Source organism: Toxotes jaculatrix, chromosome 18 (assembly GCF_017976425.1).
Source record: "Toxotes jaculatrix isolate fToxJac2 chromosome 18, fToxJac2.pri, whole genome shotgun sequence".
In the NCBI taxonomy this organism is placed as follows: Eukaryota; Metazoa; Chordata; class Actinopteri; family Toxotidae; genus Toxotes; species Toxotes jaculatrix.
In genome coordinates, this window is record NC_054411.1 from 13,278,104 (window position 1) to 13,292,739 (window position 14,636).

The 14,636-nt window shown below is 39.3% G+C and overlaps 1 protein-coding gene across 1 annotated transcript; it reads left to right on the plus strand.

Annotated features, from left to right (window-relative positions):
• Nucleotides 1–394: 394 nt before the first annotated feature.
• On the plus strand, nt 395–12,862 carry sez6l2 (seizure related 6 homolog (mouse)-like 2). The gene is made up of 18 exons (XM_041062829.1): nt 395–452; nt 651–779; nt 880–1,095; nt 4,295–4,440; nt 5,116–5,308; nt 5,773–5,958; nt 6,038–6,221; nt 6,488–6,651; nt 7,423–7,617; nt 9,229–9,367; nt 10,195–10,391; nt 10,584–10,778; nt 11,103–11,297; nt 11,402–11,593; nt 11,900–11,938; nt 12,329–12,446; nt 12,601–12,712; nt 12,833–12,862. The coding sequence occupies exons 1-18, from the start codon at nt 395–397 to the stop codon at nt 12,860–12,862; spliced, it is 2,688 nt and encodes an 895-aa protein (XP_040918763.1).
• The last annotated feature ends 1,774 nt before the right edge of the window (nt 12,863–14,636 follow it).

Here is a 14,636-nt window from a genome sequence, read left to right on the forward strand (position 1 = left end):
TTCATTTTTCCACGACCTGTAAAAATAACTTTTATTAAATTGTTATTCATGCTTGTCTATTAAATAAACTGAACGGATGTTTTCCAGATTGATGGAGCTGAGCTTTTACAGTATCACATCGCAGTGATCCTCTAATCCGAGTCATTGTGGCCTGTGTGATGTAAACATATGATCAGTGTCTGAATTGCAAAAGAATAGTGAATGATAGGACTAATAATTTGCTATTCATTATCACACCAGTTAGTGTGGGTTATTTCTGTACCTCCTACAGTAATCATAAGCTACTAATACACGCAACCACAGCAATTGTTGTATTTACATTTTTGCATAATAGTTAATGCTAATCAATCTGCTCACGTTAACCTTCTCAGGTCATTCAGTTTCATCCAAAGCCATGGGGTTCACACGCTTTGCTGTGATGCTGTATGTCACCATGATCCACCTAGTTTCAGGTAACTGTATGTGTGTGTGTGTGTGTGTGTAAGCAAGTTGTCTAATGCATACACATTTGTTGTCCTTACCACAATCATGGACTAATACAGACTTTGTTAATCTCAAACCTGGGGAAAACAAAATACTTTGTCCTCCTGACGAGGTTTCTTTTCATTTTTGCAAATAACAAAAACCCTAATTAGTCCTAGTTATTTCAGGTATGCGCTTTATGACTCCCGAGCCTGATACACCACCAACATCAACCCCAGACTCTTACCCACTGGGTGACCTGATCCATGCTGCCCTGCAGAGTAAGGAATACTTAGGACGGGCTTCTGCTGGCACAGGTACACTAAGACTATGGCTTAGTTAATACAGCTACAGTACGATACAGGTGTTTGCTTATTGGAAATGACATGCATTGAACTGAACCTGTGGACTCTGCAGGTACCACCACCAACCCGACACAGGCTGTGCCTGGGCTTGGACAGACCGAGGCAGCAGCGACAGTCATATCACCAGGGCTGCTCACCACAGCTTTAAGTTCCTCTTCTACTGCCAGTCAGACAGGATCAAGGAATACCATGTCTTTGCTGCCCTTAGAGGAGGAGACAACCACCACTCTGATCACCACAACCACCATAACCACAATGCACATGCCAGGTACTTGCCACCACCTGTCTTCCCCTCAGTCTCAGTTATTTATTGATTTATATGTTTCTGATAAAGTATTGCCAAAAAAAAAAAAAGCTTGAACAAGTGATTAAGAATCTCACCTGTGGCTCTAGAGCTGCTCAGATTTGACTGGCACCAGCAGTGACAACAAATTCCTATTGAATCACTTACTTACTGTAATGTGAATTACTTGTAAAGAAAAAGATGCATATGTACATAATATTTTCTAGAAAATTACGACACACATATATATATAATTCGTGGAGGCAGTCTGTGACCGTCTGTGACATATTCAGTATCCAGTGTTGATTTGTTTTTTTGGCTGTTTTGCTCACTGCTAACATTTGGGACATTTTTAGCTGATTAGTGACAATACTTAAAGTACAGACATGTATGTTGATGCCTCTGATCTTATTTCTGCAAAAATAACATACTTCTTGTACTTCTGCATTGCAGGATTCATTTAAACTTTTGGAGGGACACAGACAAATAATGTCGAGGGAGCTTTAAAGGGGATGAGTGTATACACTGAATGGTGATGAAGATGATAGAAGTCATTATACTTTACTTATTACCTTCAATAAATCCTGTCAGTCACAAAACACAAGATTTATACTAATGACTAGAATCAGATGACTTATAAAAAGATCTTGCTGTTTTGAAACCAGTGAGATGAAACATACAAGAGGGGCTTTGGCTAATATCTACAAGCATTTTGTGCATGAAATATGTCTATTATCATGTGACTTTTGACTGACAGTGTCACATGAAAAGTTCTGTATCCAGATCCAATCTTGACAGTAAAATCTAAATGAACTCCCTGTCTTTAAGTTATTACTACAACAAACAAATAATAATCAATGGGCATGAAAACAATTTATTAACCAAATAAAGAGCAACCAGCTGAACCCGTAAATACTAATATCAGCACTGTTATTGTCCTAATATTGTAAGAAGAGAAGTATTAATTTGACAAATCAGTATGAGTCAGTCAACAATGCATTCATGACCAGAATACTAATAGGGGGTGGCGAAGAGCACAATAGCGTCTTGTATGAATGGCTGTCAGAAATGCGCTTAAGTGAGACAACATTACAGCATTTCCTTTGGCTCAGATGACTGCAGCTCTCACTGAAGGTGTATGAGAGCTATACAGCGATAGCTATGATGAGAATTAACGAAATGTGATTGAGCAGGAGGGGGGGCATCAGCTGATTTACACCAGATGTGGGGAGAGAAATGTCACACAAGATGAATGATCAGTGAGGTTTTTGTCTGTGTGTGTGTGTGTGTGTGTCTGTGTGTGTGTGTGTGTGTGTGTGTGTGTGTGTGTGTGTGTGTGTGTGTGTGTGTGTGTGTGTGTGTGTGTGTGTGTGTGTGTGTGTGTGTGTGTGGTGAATGCGAGAGAAAGAGAGGAGAGAGTGTTTGTCATCTGCTTCCTCTGGAATCTTAATTTTGGGAACTGTGGTTTCAACACACTGTAAAATATCTTCCAACACAATCACCCTTTCATGGTAACACGAACATACCTTAAAGAAATTGTTAGATAATCTGGGAAATATACTTAATTACATTCTTGTCCAGATTTAGCTGAGAAGATTGATGAACACTGGTATTAAGCTACAAGAGCAGCTGGTCAGGTTAGCTTAGCACAAGGACTGGAAACAGGATGAAACAACGGGCCTGTCTCTTTCCAAAGGTAACGAAATCTGCCTACCAGCACCTCTAAAGCTAACTATTTAACATGAAAAATCCTGTTACACACCTGTTACACACAAATCATGTCCATACTTACAAAGTGCTTGAGGTGCTGCTTTAAAGGGCCAGATTTTTTATTTACCACCTGTCTGCATGGTGAGTTCATACTGTCAGATAATTTACTGACAGTGTTAAGTTTGGGGTTGTTTTCCCTTTGTTGATGCCTCTAGCTAACAATTTTATTTTGGTTTCTGGTCATTGTTTGCCAGATGGACTGCAAAAGCCTTTCCTCCCCAGATGCCATTTGTATTACAAGAGGTGGTCAATAATTTGATTCTGCCAGAGCATAGCAGCAGTTTCAGTCAGTAATGCGGTCAATAAAATTATTTAATGTGGGGCAATGCAGCACATCACATGTCTTCAGCCAGTACTCAGAAGTACAAAATATTTTTTGATTACATTTTTTTTTATTGGATTTTAATTTAATTTATCTTACGTTTTCCTAGATGAAAGATGTGATCATTTTTGTAGTTTGTAGTTTATTGGTTAATGTTAAAAATTAACCTTCCTTTGTTTTTGAAATTTAGCTTCACAGACCTCACACTTTTTAATTTCCTTGCAACTCATGGCAAATGCTGACTAACCCCCTTTAGTACACATAACCCTAATTGATCAGTGGCTTTGAGTTTTTCTCGTCCTTGACATCCAGTATTATCTAACAGTATGGAGACAGCAGTTAGGGCCAGTTTTCGTAAAACTCGTAAGCAATTCAGAACATAACTTGAATTTTCACATCGACTTTATGTGCATGTTTGTACACGTTTTCAGGGTATGCTTATCACAAAGGTCCTTACTTTGCTCTGTGAGAGGAGAGCTCAGTCATATTAGTTTATCTGTTTGGTATTTTGATTATTTGCACAGTAGGGGTTGTGTCACTGGCTATCAAGCTTTTTTGCTGTCAGTGCTTGTAAGAGTTCAACAGCACAGGACAATGTTGTGTTTTGTGTCATTTAAACTTGGCTATGCACCGTTTGTGTGGAGGGTTTCAGTAGATCACACAAAAACATCTTCTATACATGTTATTATTGTCTGTGTACATAACAACCAGTACATGCATTTCAATGCACACCCAAAATGCAGTGCAGTGCATTTGATAGCAGCAATAATGACAGACAAGCAGAGTCTGACCCTTATGCTTATAAGTCTTGTCAGTATCCGCCAGCACAGTTCATGCATGTTTACTAGTCTTTGCATGATGCACCTTGAGTCATAAAAATCATTTGACTGACTGTGGAAAATATCAGTTGGGGAAAAAGAAATCTGTGGCATGAACTGCCAAGAAGCCTTTGAGCAAAGTACTTAAACTACATTAATGTGAGTCATCGTGCTGCTTAAAAAAAAAAAAAAAAAAAATCTGTGTTTGCTAAAGTGTGTGTTTCTCAACCCACAGTCTTAGTTTGTCTTCTGTTGCCTTTCCCTCTCTTCACAGTACAGTGCAATGCGACTTTGTCAGCGATGGAGGATGTTGTCGAGTCACCAGATCCTGCATCATCATCATCATCATCATCATCTTTTTCCCCTCTGGAATGCACCTACAGCATTACTGTGTATGCAGGTTATGGTGTGGAAATTCAGGTAATGTGCATTATCTGCTATGAATCCATAAACATGAATCTTTTCAAATATCTTTTCCACTGCAAAATGATCAGAGGTCCATTTAATGTTGGCTTTGAACTGAGTATCTAGGTCTCTGCACTTCTCTAATTACTGACAAGAATGTAGACACAATTCAAAAATGAGATTTAAAACATTTTTGTCAAATAAAGAATAGTTAAGGCATTTAGTGGGTGAAAAGTTGCATATGCAGTTTGTGCCTGTGACATGTCAATCAGATGCTAATTTTGAAACATAGGCTGTGTCTAATAAATAATGAAGAGACAGTAGTAATGTTACAGCAGCAATATGGTCAGTTACACTGTGTTAACTTTTAGCAAGGAGACTCAAGAAAAATGTTAGTTAATTGCAGCCAAAATTATATATATATACATACTTCAAAAATAGCGACATAAGCGTCATATTGATAATTAAGTTCGGACCATTTCACCTAGCACACTATCTTTATTTGTGTTTTTCATTTGTTCATCTTAAAGTTTCAGTATTTGCATATAAAGACAGTAACACAGTATGTCATGGGTTAGATAAGGTGTAGATCAGTGATAATTTCACCTACTGCTGAAACGTCTGTCAAGCTTATGTGTTAGAGACAGCCTCCAGAACTGCATGTCATTATTTCCTCTCTCTGCCGTCTAGGTGAGAAAAGTTAATCTGTCTAAGGAAGAATCCTTGACGATCATGGGGTACGGAGGCACAGGACCAGAGCTGTTAGCCAACGAGACCCTGATGAGAGAGGGTCAGGTGATTCGCAGTACAACCAATCAGGTGTACATTCACTATCGCAGTCTCCGGCAGAGCAACCACGGCTTGTTTAGCCTCCACTATCAAGGTAAAAGCAGCAGGTCTCTAATGACTTTATACAGGTTTTCTTTGTTAACCAAAGACTGCACCAGATTTAATAGATCCCTTTGTATTTGTTTGTTTAATAGTAAGGTGATTTTACTGAATTATGTTTCCCTTTGTGATTGAAGGAGCGTGTTTCTCCCACTTGAATTTTGAAAGTTTCTAAGTGAGACATCACGCTTTCTTCTGTTTGTTCTCAGCCCTCCTTTGTTCAGCCAAGCAACAATGAACTTCGCATTGTGGCTTAAGTTCAATAAGGAGAAATAGATTAGAGATGAATAAAAACATTTACTGGGAGTCAACAAAGCAACAGAGAAGCAACAAAGAAGAAGTTTTGACAACAACAGAGAATAACGAGAGAGAGAATTTTTTTTAACTTTTATCCCAGCTGTTTATCTTCCATTTTACAAAATAAACTTCATTTCCTTCCTGTCTCATCAACATCAACAGCCTTTCTGCTCTCCTGCCCGTTCCCTCTGTCTCCGGAGGGCGGTGGAGTGACAGTGACAGACATCCATCCTGGAGGCCAGGCACACTTCCACTGTGATCCAGGTTTCCAGGTTCGCGGCCATGAGGTGGCCACATGTGTCAACACAACACAGCCACACTGGAGCACTCCTGAACCTCAGTGTGTCGGTCAGTAGACTGAATTAGATTCGAATTAAATGTAACAATGTTGGATTTCGTAAAATAATACGTGGGGTGTGGTTTTTAGCGGTGTCTTGTGGAGGGTGGATTCGTAATGCAACAGTGGGCCGGATACTGTCTCCACCCCCGCCATCTGTCAGCAACCACAGCAATGGAAACAACCTGAGCTGCCACTGGTTAATAGAAGCCAAAGAAGGACATAGACTTCACCTACACTTTGAGAGGATTGCACTGGATGAAGATGATGATAAGTAAGTTTTTCGTTTCCTTTAAGTTGTGTGTCACAGAGTCTGTTTTCTGACTGTGCTTTTAAGACCGCACAGAGTTCAACCATTTGAATAAAAAAAACTATCCTAGACCAAAGCAAAATTGTTTTATTCTGTATGTTACACCAGATTTGTTGATGTTGCTATACCTTCAACCTGCTACGCATGCACATTCATTCATTTCTTATTCAGACACTCATAGTAGGACCTCCCTCTATTCTGGAACTGTCTCCATGGTTTGTTCCTCTCAGGTTAATTGTGCGCAGTGGAAACAGTCCCCTGTCTTCACCACTCTTTGACTCAGACCTGGATGATGTCCCAGAACGTGGGTTGCTCAGTGAGGGCTCCACACTGTACCTGGAGCTCACAGCTGATTCTTCCTCCATCCCTCTGCTTCTGGCACTGCGATACGAGGGTAAGCACACAGACTTCGCACACTCAGCTTGCATCCTTTTCATTGCATTAGGCCTTTTCCACATTCAGCAAAACACAAAGGCAGCAGCAGAGCTGTTCATCCTTCTAACCTGATTATTGTATAATCATCAATACCCGGGTTAGCATTTTGCCTGACAACAAGTTGGAAATGAATCATTAGAGAACTTCCAGGCCCACCTGCTATATGAAGTCAAAAGCCTCTGAGGTGATCTGTCAATTGTTACAAGGTATTTTAATCTCAACAAGGCTTTTCAAGGTTGACCATTCTAATCTTGTTAGAATTAGAGATAATTTTGTTACAGAAGCTAGATAATTGATGTGTTATATATTACATCTTTAGTGGGAATGGACTTTAACAGGCTACAGCCCTCTAAAAAAAAACAAGGCCTTCTTCGCATTAGTTTGTTGTTGTGTTTAAGAGGGCCATAATGAGCCACATAAGTGCTTACAGTCTGCCCACGCTTCAGTGGGATTTATTTTAGGCTTTGGAGATGCTCACTGCTTAAGCATTTAGCGCCTTAAACCTTGGTTTTTTCTAGCCAAGAGGGTTTGAGATTTCTGGTTCATCCCAAGTGAAAAACTACACTGCTCCCTCCTCAATTAAATGGTATGATCATTTAATTTTGTCAAGCAGGAGAAGAACTACTAGAATACAAAAAAAAATAGGGGAATAGGTAAATACTATTTGTGATCAGTATATGCATGCACAAACAGCGCCTAATTTCTTTTTTCTTCTTCTTTTTTTTTGTAGCTTTCGATGATGAACACTGCTGGGAGCCTTACATGCCCCATGGAAATTTCAGCAGCAGTGACATCACATATCAGCTGGGCACCACTGTCACCTTTACCTGCTCTCCAGGCTTCGTCATGGAACAAGGCTCAGGGACGATTGAGTGTGTCGACCCCAGCAATCCCCACTGGAATGATAGCGAACCTGTGTGCAGAGGTGAGTTTCGGGATTGTGCTTTGGCTGTATTTCAATGTCAGCCCTTTATGAAATTGAATTATTTTTATGTTTTCTAATCAGACTCATGTCCTTCCTCTTGTTTTATTTTCTGGGCTCCATTTTCTTGATTTAACTTAATCTAAATCTTCTGCTAATCCATATTTCCAAACACATGGAGTATTGTGAGTTTTCGCAAGAAGTGATAAAGTCATTTGCTTCATTAATATTCAGATTGAATTGTGCTGAGATGGGTGCCTGAAGCGTCAAGATGTTGTAGCACGAAGACTACAGCCATGCTGTCTGTGTCATCTGCTGATCTGCTGGCATGCTGTGAAAACTGAGAGTAGCAGAGAGACTGTGGCAGATATAAAACTGGCAGAGACTTTGCACCGGGTCAGGGACTGGCTGAAAACACAGGTGTTATTGTTTCAACCAAGCATTAAAGTGACAGAAAGATATTCTGAAAGCCATATGCTGTGGGTTATTTTTGCTTGCAGAAAGACACAAGTGGCTCCTACTCAGTGATGTATAGGGAAGTGCATGCCATTAAGTTGAGTGCTCCGCATGGAGAAGAGAAGAGGTCATAGGTTTTATGTGGCTATCAACAAGGTCTTGAGCATCCACGTAGGATGGAGGAGGTCCCTCTCAAGAGAGGAAACTTTTTAACTGCTTACAAACTGAGGGATCAAGAGCTTGTACCTGTGATTGGTCATATTTAAAAGATCTCACCCAAATATAGGTGTTCTCAAAGCAAAACTGTTTCCGAGCATTTACTCCTGGTGATCTTATTCTACCCATGCTCTTACTGAAATATATCTGATAAATGTTACGGTTGAAATGTTCCTAAAGTAGCGTGTGTAGGATGTAAATGTCTTCACGCTCTTTTCCAGCGCATGTTTTCCGTGAACAATCCTGGATTCACTCCACAGCCAAGGCTGATTACGTGTCTGTGTGGCTTCACAGTTTCATGCCTCGGTTTTCATAGGAAGCAAGCAGCGAGTCCTGGCATTGTATGTGAAGTCAGCAGTGTCCTCCAAACACAGCAAAAATTAAATATGTTCTCACAGGCAAAATTGTGGCTTTGCATTGAAACAGAAGTGCTGCATTTGGCTCCTGTTACTGCAGTTTGCGCCCAGAGTTGTCATCTCCCTGCTGACATACTTTCCTATTTGCTTGTATTGTGTATCTGTTTGAGCCCCAGGTTGATGTGTCTGTTGTCCAGTAACGGGGTAAAAATGTTAAAGTGATAATTCTTCATGTTCATCAACTAACACAGACTACAAATAAGTGAACAACTGTTTCTAATAAGGACAAACATCACAGACGTGTACTTGATGAATGTTTGAAGTAAACCATTGCTTTTGATGCCATGTACCATTTTGCACATCTCTCTCCCTTATGTGCTGTCTGTAATTTATCACCTCTCCTTGATCAGTTCTCCTTTATTATAGTGTATCTTTTTGATTTTCTCTCCATCCAGTAATAATTAATTTCTTCTCTAGCTGCTTTCCTTTCCCTAATTTCTGTTATTTCATCACCCCTTTCATTATTCTCCCTGTCTCCCAGTCCACATCCTCACGTCAGTGCCTCTTTGCTCTTTTGCTCTTTAAGCTCTGTGTGGAGGGGAGTTGACCGAGCCCTCGGGTACCATCCTGTCTCCTGATTGGCCCCAGAGCTACTCCAAGGGGCTAGACTGTGTATGGCAGATCCATGGTAACGAGGAGAAACGCATTGAACTGGATGTCCAGATGTGAGTATTGCTAATAAAAAGTATCGCTTAACTGTTGGCAATTTAAAAAGTAACCAACAACAACGTTTTTGTGAATGCAAAAACAAAAAAACCCAGTAGCCCAACAGGTATAGTAACATAATCCCTTTACATCTCAGATGTTGCTTCTAATTTTCTAATTTGCTGAGCTCAAATCTCACTGAGCACAGGTGATGTACCTGTAGGGTTATTACGTACATGTATCAACAGATTCAATGATCCAACTTTGTGTTTCATATACTGAATCAAACCACTGAAAAGCTAAATCTAGTTTGGCAAACTATCTGATCTGTATCAGTGGGAGTATATGTTTCAGGACAACACTCTACAACATTTTGTATTATTTTTCTTGCAAAGCTTCGGTAGGAGATGGTAGAAATGCTTTTGATGACACAGAAACAGATTTTTTTCCTAAATGAATGTGCTTAAATATCATTTACCCCTTAGGGAAAAAGGGTCACCTCTCATTTGATTGCAAATGAACAGCCTTAACAGTCAAAAGTCCATTTAATCTGCAGTCGAACATTAAATTCATTCTGTGTCTTTACACACACACGTGTACATATATAAGTTACACTGAACATATACTGTAAATTGCCTTAAAAATAAAATAGAACTTGAAAAAGAAAGAGAAATACTATCATGTTGCAGCTTTATATAATCTTCTGACTCTCCTGCCTTTACCGTCTGTAGTGTGCACTGATAAATAAAAAGCGGCAGGTGGGTGGACTGCTCGTCTAAAAAACAGAATCTCTCTGAATAGTAACCTCATTTCTCTCTTTTTTTATTCTCATCTTTCTTCCTTAAAGCTTAAATATCCGCCACACCGATGTGTTGACCGTGTTTGACGGACGTGATCTCATGTCTCACGTGATCGGGCAATACCTGGGGTCCAGAGAGCGTTTTCAGGTCGTGTCAGGGGGGTCAGAGGTCACCATTCAGTTTCAGAGTGATCCAGATGATTCCAGTTTTATCCTAAGTCAGGGATTCCTCATTCATTATCGTGGTGAGTCTACACCTGAACTGATTTTGTGGCTCAAAGCATACACATCTTCCTTTTAAACCATACAGTAGGCCTATGTAGAAGTCTGTATGAAAATTGAACATGACAAATGTGATCTGCCACCGCTGGAGACAAGATCGTGAACAGCCTTCTTAAATTTCTTTCAGTGAATTTTTCTCTTTCCGTGCTGTGCAGAGGTTGAGCCGAACGACACCTGCCCTACCCTCCCTCAAATTGAGTTCGGCTGGATCAGCTCCTCCCACTCGTCCCCCGTGAGAGGCAGCGTGCTGACCTATCAGTGCCAACCAGGATATGACATCAGCGGCTCTGACATCATCACCTGCCAATGGGACCTGTCCTGGAGCAGCAGTCCACCTACTTGTGTTAAAGGTGAGACATTGATATTGGGACATACTTTAAAGATCTTAACGCTGCACATCTATGTGTGGTGAATATATATCCGCTGGTTAGCCTGTGTTAGCATGGCATAAAGACTGTAAACAGGTGTCCAAAGATTTAAACAGTCCACCTCCCAGCAACTCAACCAGCCAGCCAAGAAGTAATCAAAGCTATTTCCCCCTGTTTACAGTCTTTATGCTAAGCTAAGCTAACTGACTGCTGTCAATGTCTTCATCTAACTCTCAGCATGAAAGCAAATAAGCATTTCCCAAAATGTCAGACTTTTCCATATGTGTCCCACTTTGTCCCCCACAGTCCAGCAGTGTCCTGATCCAGGAGAGGTGGTAAACGGAGCACGCTCTGTGCGTCCGGAAGCAGGTTTTGCAGTTGGAACAGTCGTCCGTTTCTCTTGTAACCAGGGTTACCAGCTGGAAGGTCCCAGCCAAATCTCCTGCCATGGACGAGACACTGGGACCCCCAAATGGAGTGACCGCAGCCCAAAGTGTGTCTGTAAGTGCCTTTGCTGTTTGTTTATGATGCTTATCTCTGCACATTTAGAAATAACCTCCAAATACATGACTGTCCTCTTTGTGTTTTTTCTGTCCTCTGGACAGTAAAATATGACCCATGTCCAAACCCTGGAGTCCCTGACAATGGTTACCAGACCTTGTACAAGCACAGCTACCAGGCAGGAGAGACTCTGCGTTTCTTCTGTTATGAGGGCTACGAACTTATCGGTGAGGTCATTATCAGCTGTGTTCCCGGCCATCCCTCTCAGTGGAACAGCCCGCCGCCCTTTTGCAAAGGTAAAGGTTATCATTATGGTACAAACATTTTTATTTATTACCCTGGACATTGTTTGAACACTTTTCACCATCGAGGGACAGAACAGGAAAATGGCTTTAAGTATCTCATTCACTGAGTCCAGGTTTGGATTAATTTTAACTGTTTTTGAGATGAGCTGCCTTTAACAATGTTTTATTTCAGTGCTTCTTGGTTATCAAAGTATTGTGATCTGACCTGCCATTATTTTAGAAATAGTATTAGGACTTCCAGGTGTGATTTATAATAATTAATTTTATTTCTCTGTCTCGTATCTTCACTTCACACAGTGGCGTACGAAGAGCTCTTGGATGATCACAAATTAGAAGGTGATTCCTCTTCTCCTATCTGTGACGTGTATAAGGTCCAAGTTTTTTTACATGTGATATTATAACAGCCACTGAATCTGTGAATCCTTTACTTTGGCACCATCTAGTGATGGTATTAAGAACAACACTTTGGTAGACAGGTTTGTTATTTTTGGACAATTTAACACTAACAATTGTCAGTGCTATAATAAAATTAAAATTCCGGAAAAGTGCTAATTTGGTGTATTAAAAACATAGTGTTTCTTTGGATTTAGCAGTTTAATTTTTCATGTTTTTCTAAGTTCAGATTGAAAGCCAAATCGAGTGAATTGTGAACAGCAAAAAAAAAAAAAGACGTTAGGTCGCAAAGACATCTTTTTCTTTTCTTATGTCTTCTGGATTATTTCACAGTGTCCCAGTCATTCGAGCCGTCCCATCAGATCCTGAGTGAGAACATTGCTTTGGCAATAATTCTGCCAATTATCCTGGTCATCCTCCTGATTGGAGGAATTTATATGTACTATACAAAGTAAGTACCCTGGTTACCCAAACGACATTTGATATTTAATCATTAATGAGTTTACAGCAACAGCGTTTACTTTTCTTCACATCAGTTCACAAGAATGAAGGGACTGTAGCCTTTATTGATGAGGTTACATGTCATTTTATTTTCTCGCCCACAGCATATGCAGACTAGAATGGAAGCCGCTCTTCTGGAAGTCTCTTTCTCACACACACTCCTACAGTCCCATCACGGTCGAGTCCGATTTCAACAACCCTCTTTATGAAGCAGGGGTAAGTAAAATGCTAACACTGATACTAATTTGTTTTCATTGAGATCTTAGACAATGTCATGTATATTCATTCAGAGTCTCAACTGAATTTTTACTGACTGATTTCTTACTTTGACCACAGGATACACGGGAGTATGAAGTGTCCATTTAAAGGAGAAAATGTCTTGGTGAGAATTAAAAAACACACAAAGATTAATTTCTTTTGGAAGTCAATTTCCTTAGTATAATAAGGCCTCACACCCCCTTTTATCATTCATTTTTAATTATCTTTCCATTTTAACATCACAGTATCTCTGGTTTATCAATTGTAGAAGTGCATTATTTTGATTTTGTTACACTGATATGGTGGTCTGTCAGACATGGGTCCTACTTCACGGTCCAGCTTTCTGTATCATTAGGACTGGTGCCTTAACAAGGGTAAGAGATTGACAACAAAGAAACAAAATAAGAGCAGGAGGTGGGGGAAAGGGTGAAGGGAAATGGATTTATTTAGTTAGTTTAATCTTTATGAGGCCAAAATATGAGAGAACTTGGCAATACTTTATTTGTAACAATCAAATGTTACAGCCATGAGCATATAATACAAATTGTTTGTTTTTCTTTCTTTTTTATGGTGGCTCATGTTACATTTTACAAGGTGTTATTGTAAAAGGGAAGAATACTTTAATTTATATCATGGAAAAGTTTGACAGTCATTTTCTCTCCCTCACTTTGTCTTTCTCTCTCTGTGTAACACAAACACAAACTGAATGTAAATATCTGACTTAATATTGATTGAGGTTGATATATATACTTAATTATAAATATATATATATACACATCTATATATATATAAGCCTCATATACACACTTATACATGGTGGCTGGAGGTTATATATTTTCATTATATATATATATATATATATATATATATATATATATATATATATATATATATATATATATATATATATATATATATATATGATGAAAATTCAGTGCCAAAATATAATGTTAAATAATTTAATGTCCCTAAGTGTTTCATCTGTTGTTGCAATAGTGTTTACAAAAGCAGTGTTTATTTTATTCTTCGCTGTTTCTGGAGTGCATTGTCACCCAGTGTCACATGGCATATAAGAAAAGGTGAGGACATGAATGTCATTATGCTTAGAGCATGCACTGATTGTAAATTATATTGCTTCTGCTCAATCTTGCCATTATCATTATAGTTATTGACAGTTATCATTGTTATCAGATTTGATGTTGTATGCGCTATGTTGATGAAAAATTGCAAACTTGGCTGCTTGCTGTGATGCATTATGTATTTATTTACAAATGATTGTTTGAACAGTGAATGTAGTCTCATTCACTGTGCCAAATGAAGGATCTTGGAGACTGTTGCTTTGTAGACTTAATTCTTCTCTTATCATCAGTAGCATTTCTTTGCTTCATATATGAATACACTCTTTTGAAGGCAGTAAATTCTTTGCTGAACTGGAAATAAAGTCTCTGTTGAATGGTGTAAAACTTGAAGAAATGAGCTTTTATTTTCCTGAACAACAAGGTTACATCTATTTATTTTGAAAGTATCCACCGGAAGTATGAGCCTGCTCTCATTGTCTACATTAACGCTGTCTTAACAGTTTTACACTGTAATTGTGCGTGCTAATCATAGAGCGTATAAAAAACTTTCTAATATTAAAAACGATTAAACTGATGTTGCGGAGCGCTAGCCGCATATTGTGTAATTGCAGTTTCCCAGGGTTAGGGTAGGGTTAGTGTCCACGGGAGGGCAGTAAACACCCACGAATCCCAAAACACAAGTCAACTGCCCAACTGAAGGGAAGTCTTCACCCCAGAAAAGATTGTGGTTGGGCCAACCATCAACTACAGTAAAGTCAGACAATGTTTTGTCCACTAGAAATATGTACGAATAGAACGAACAA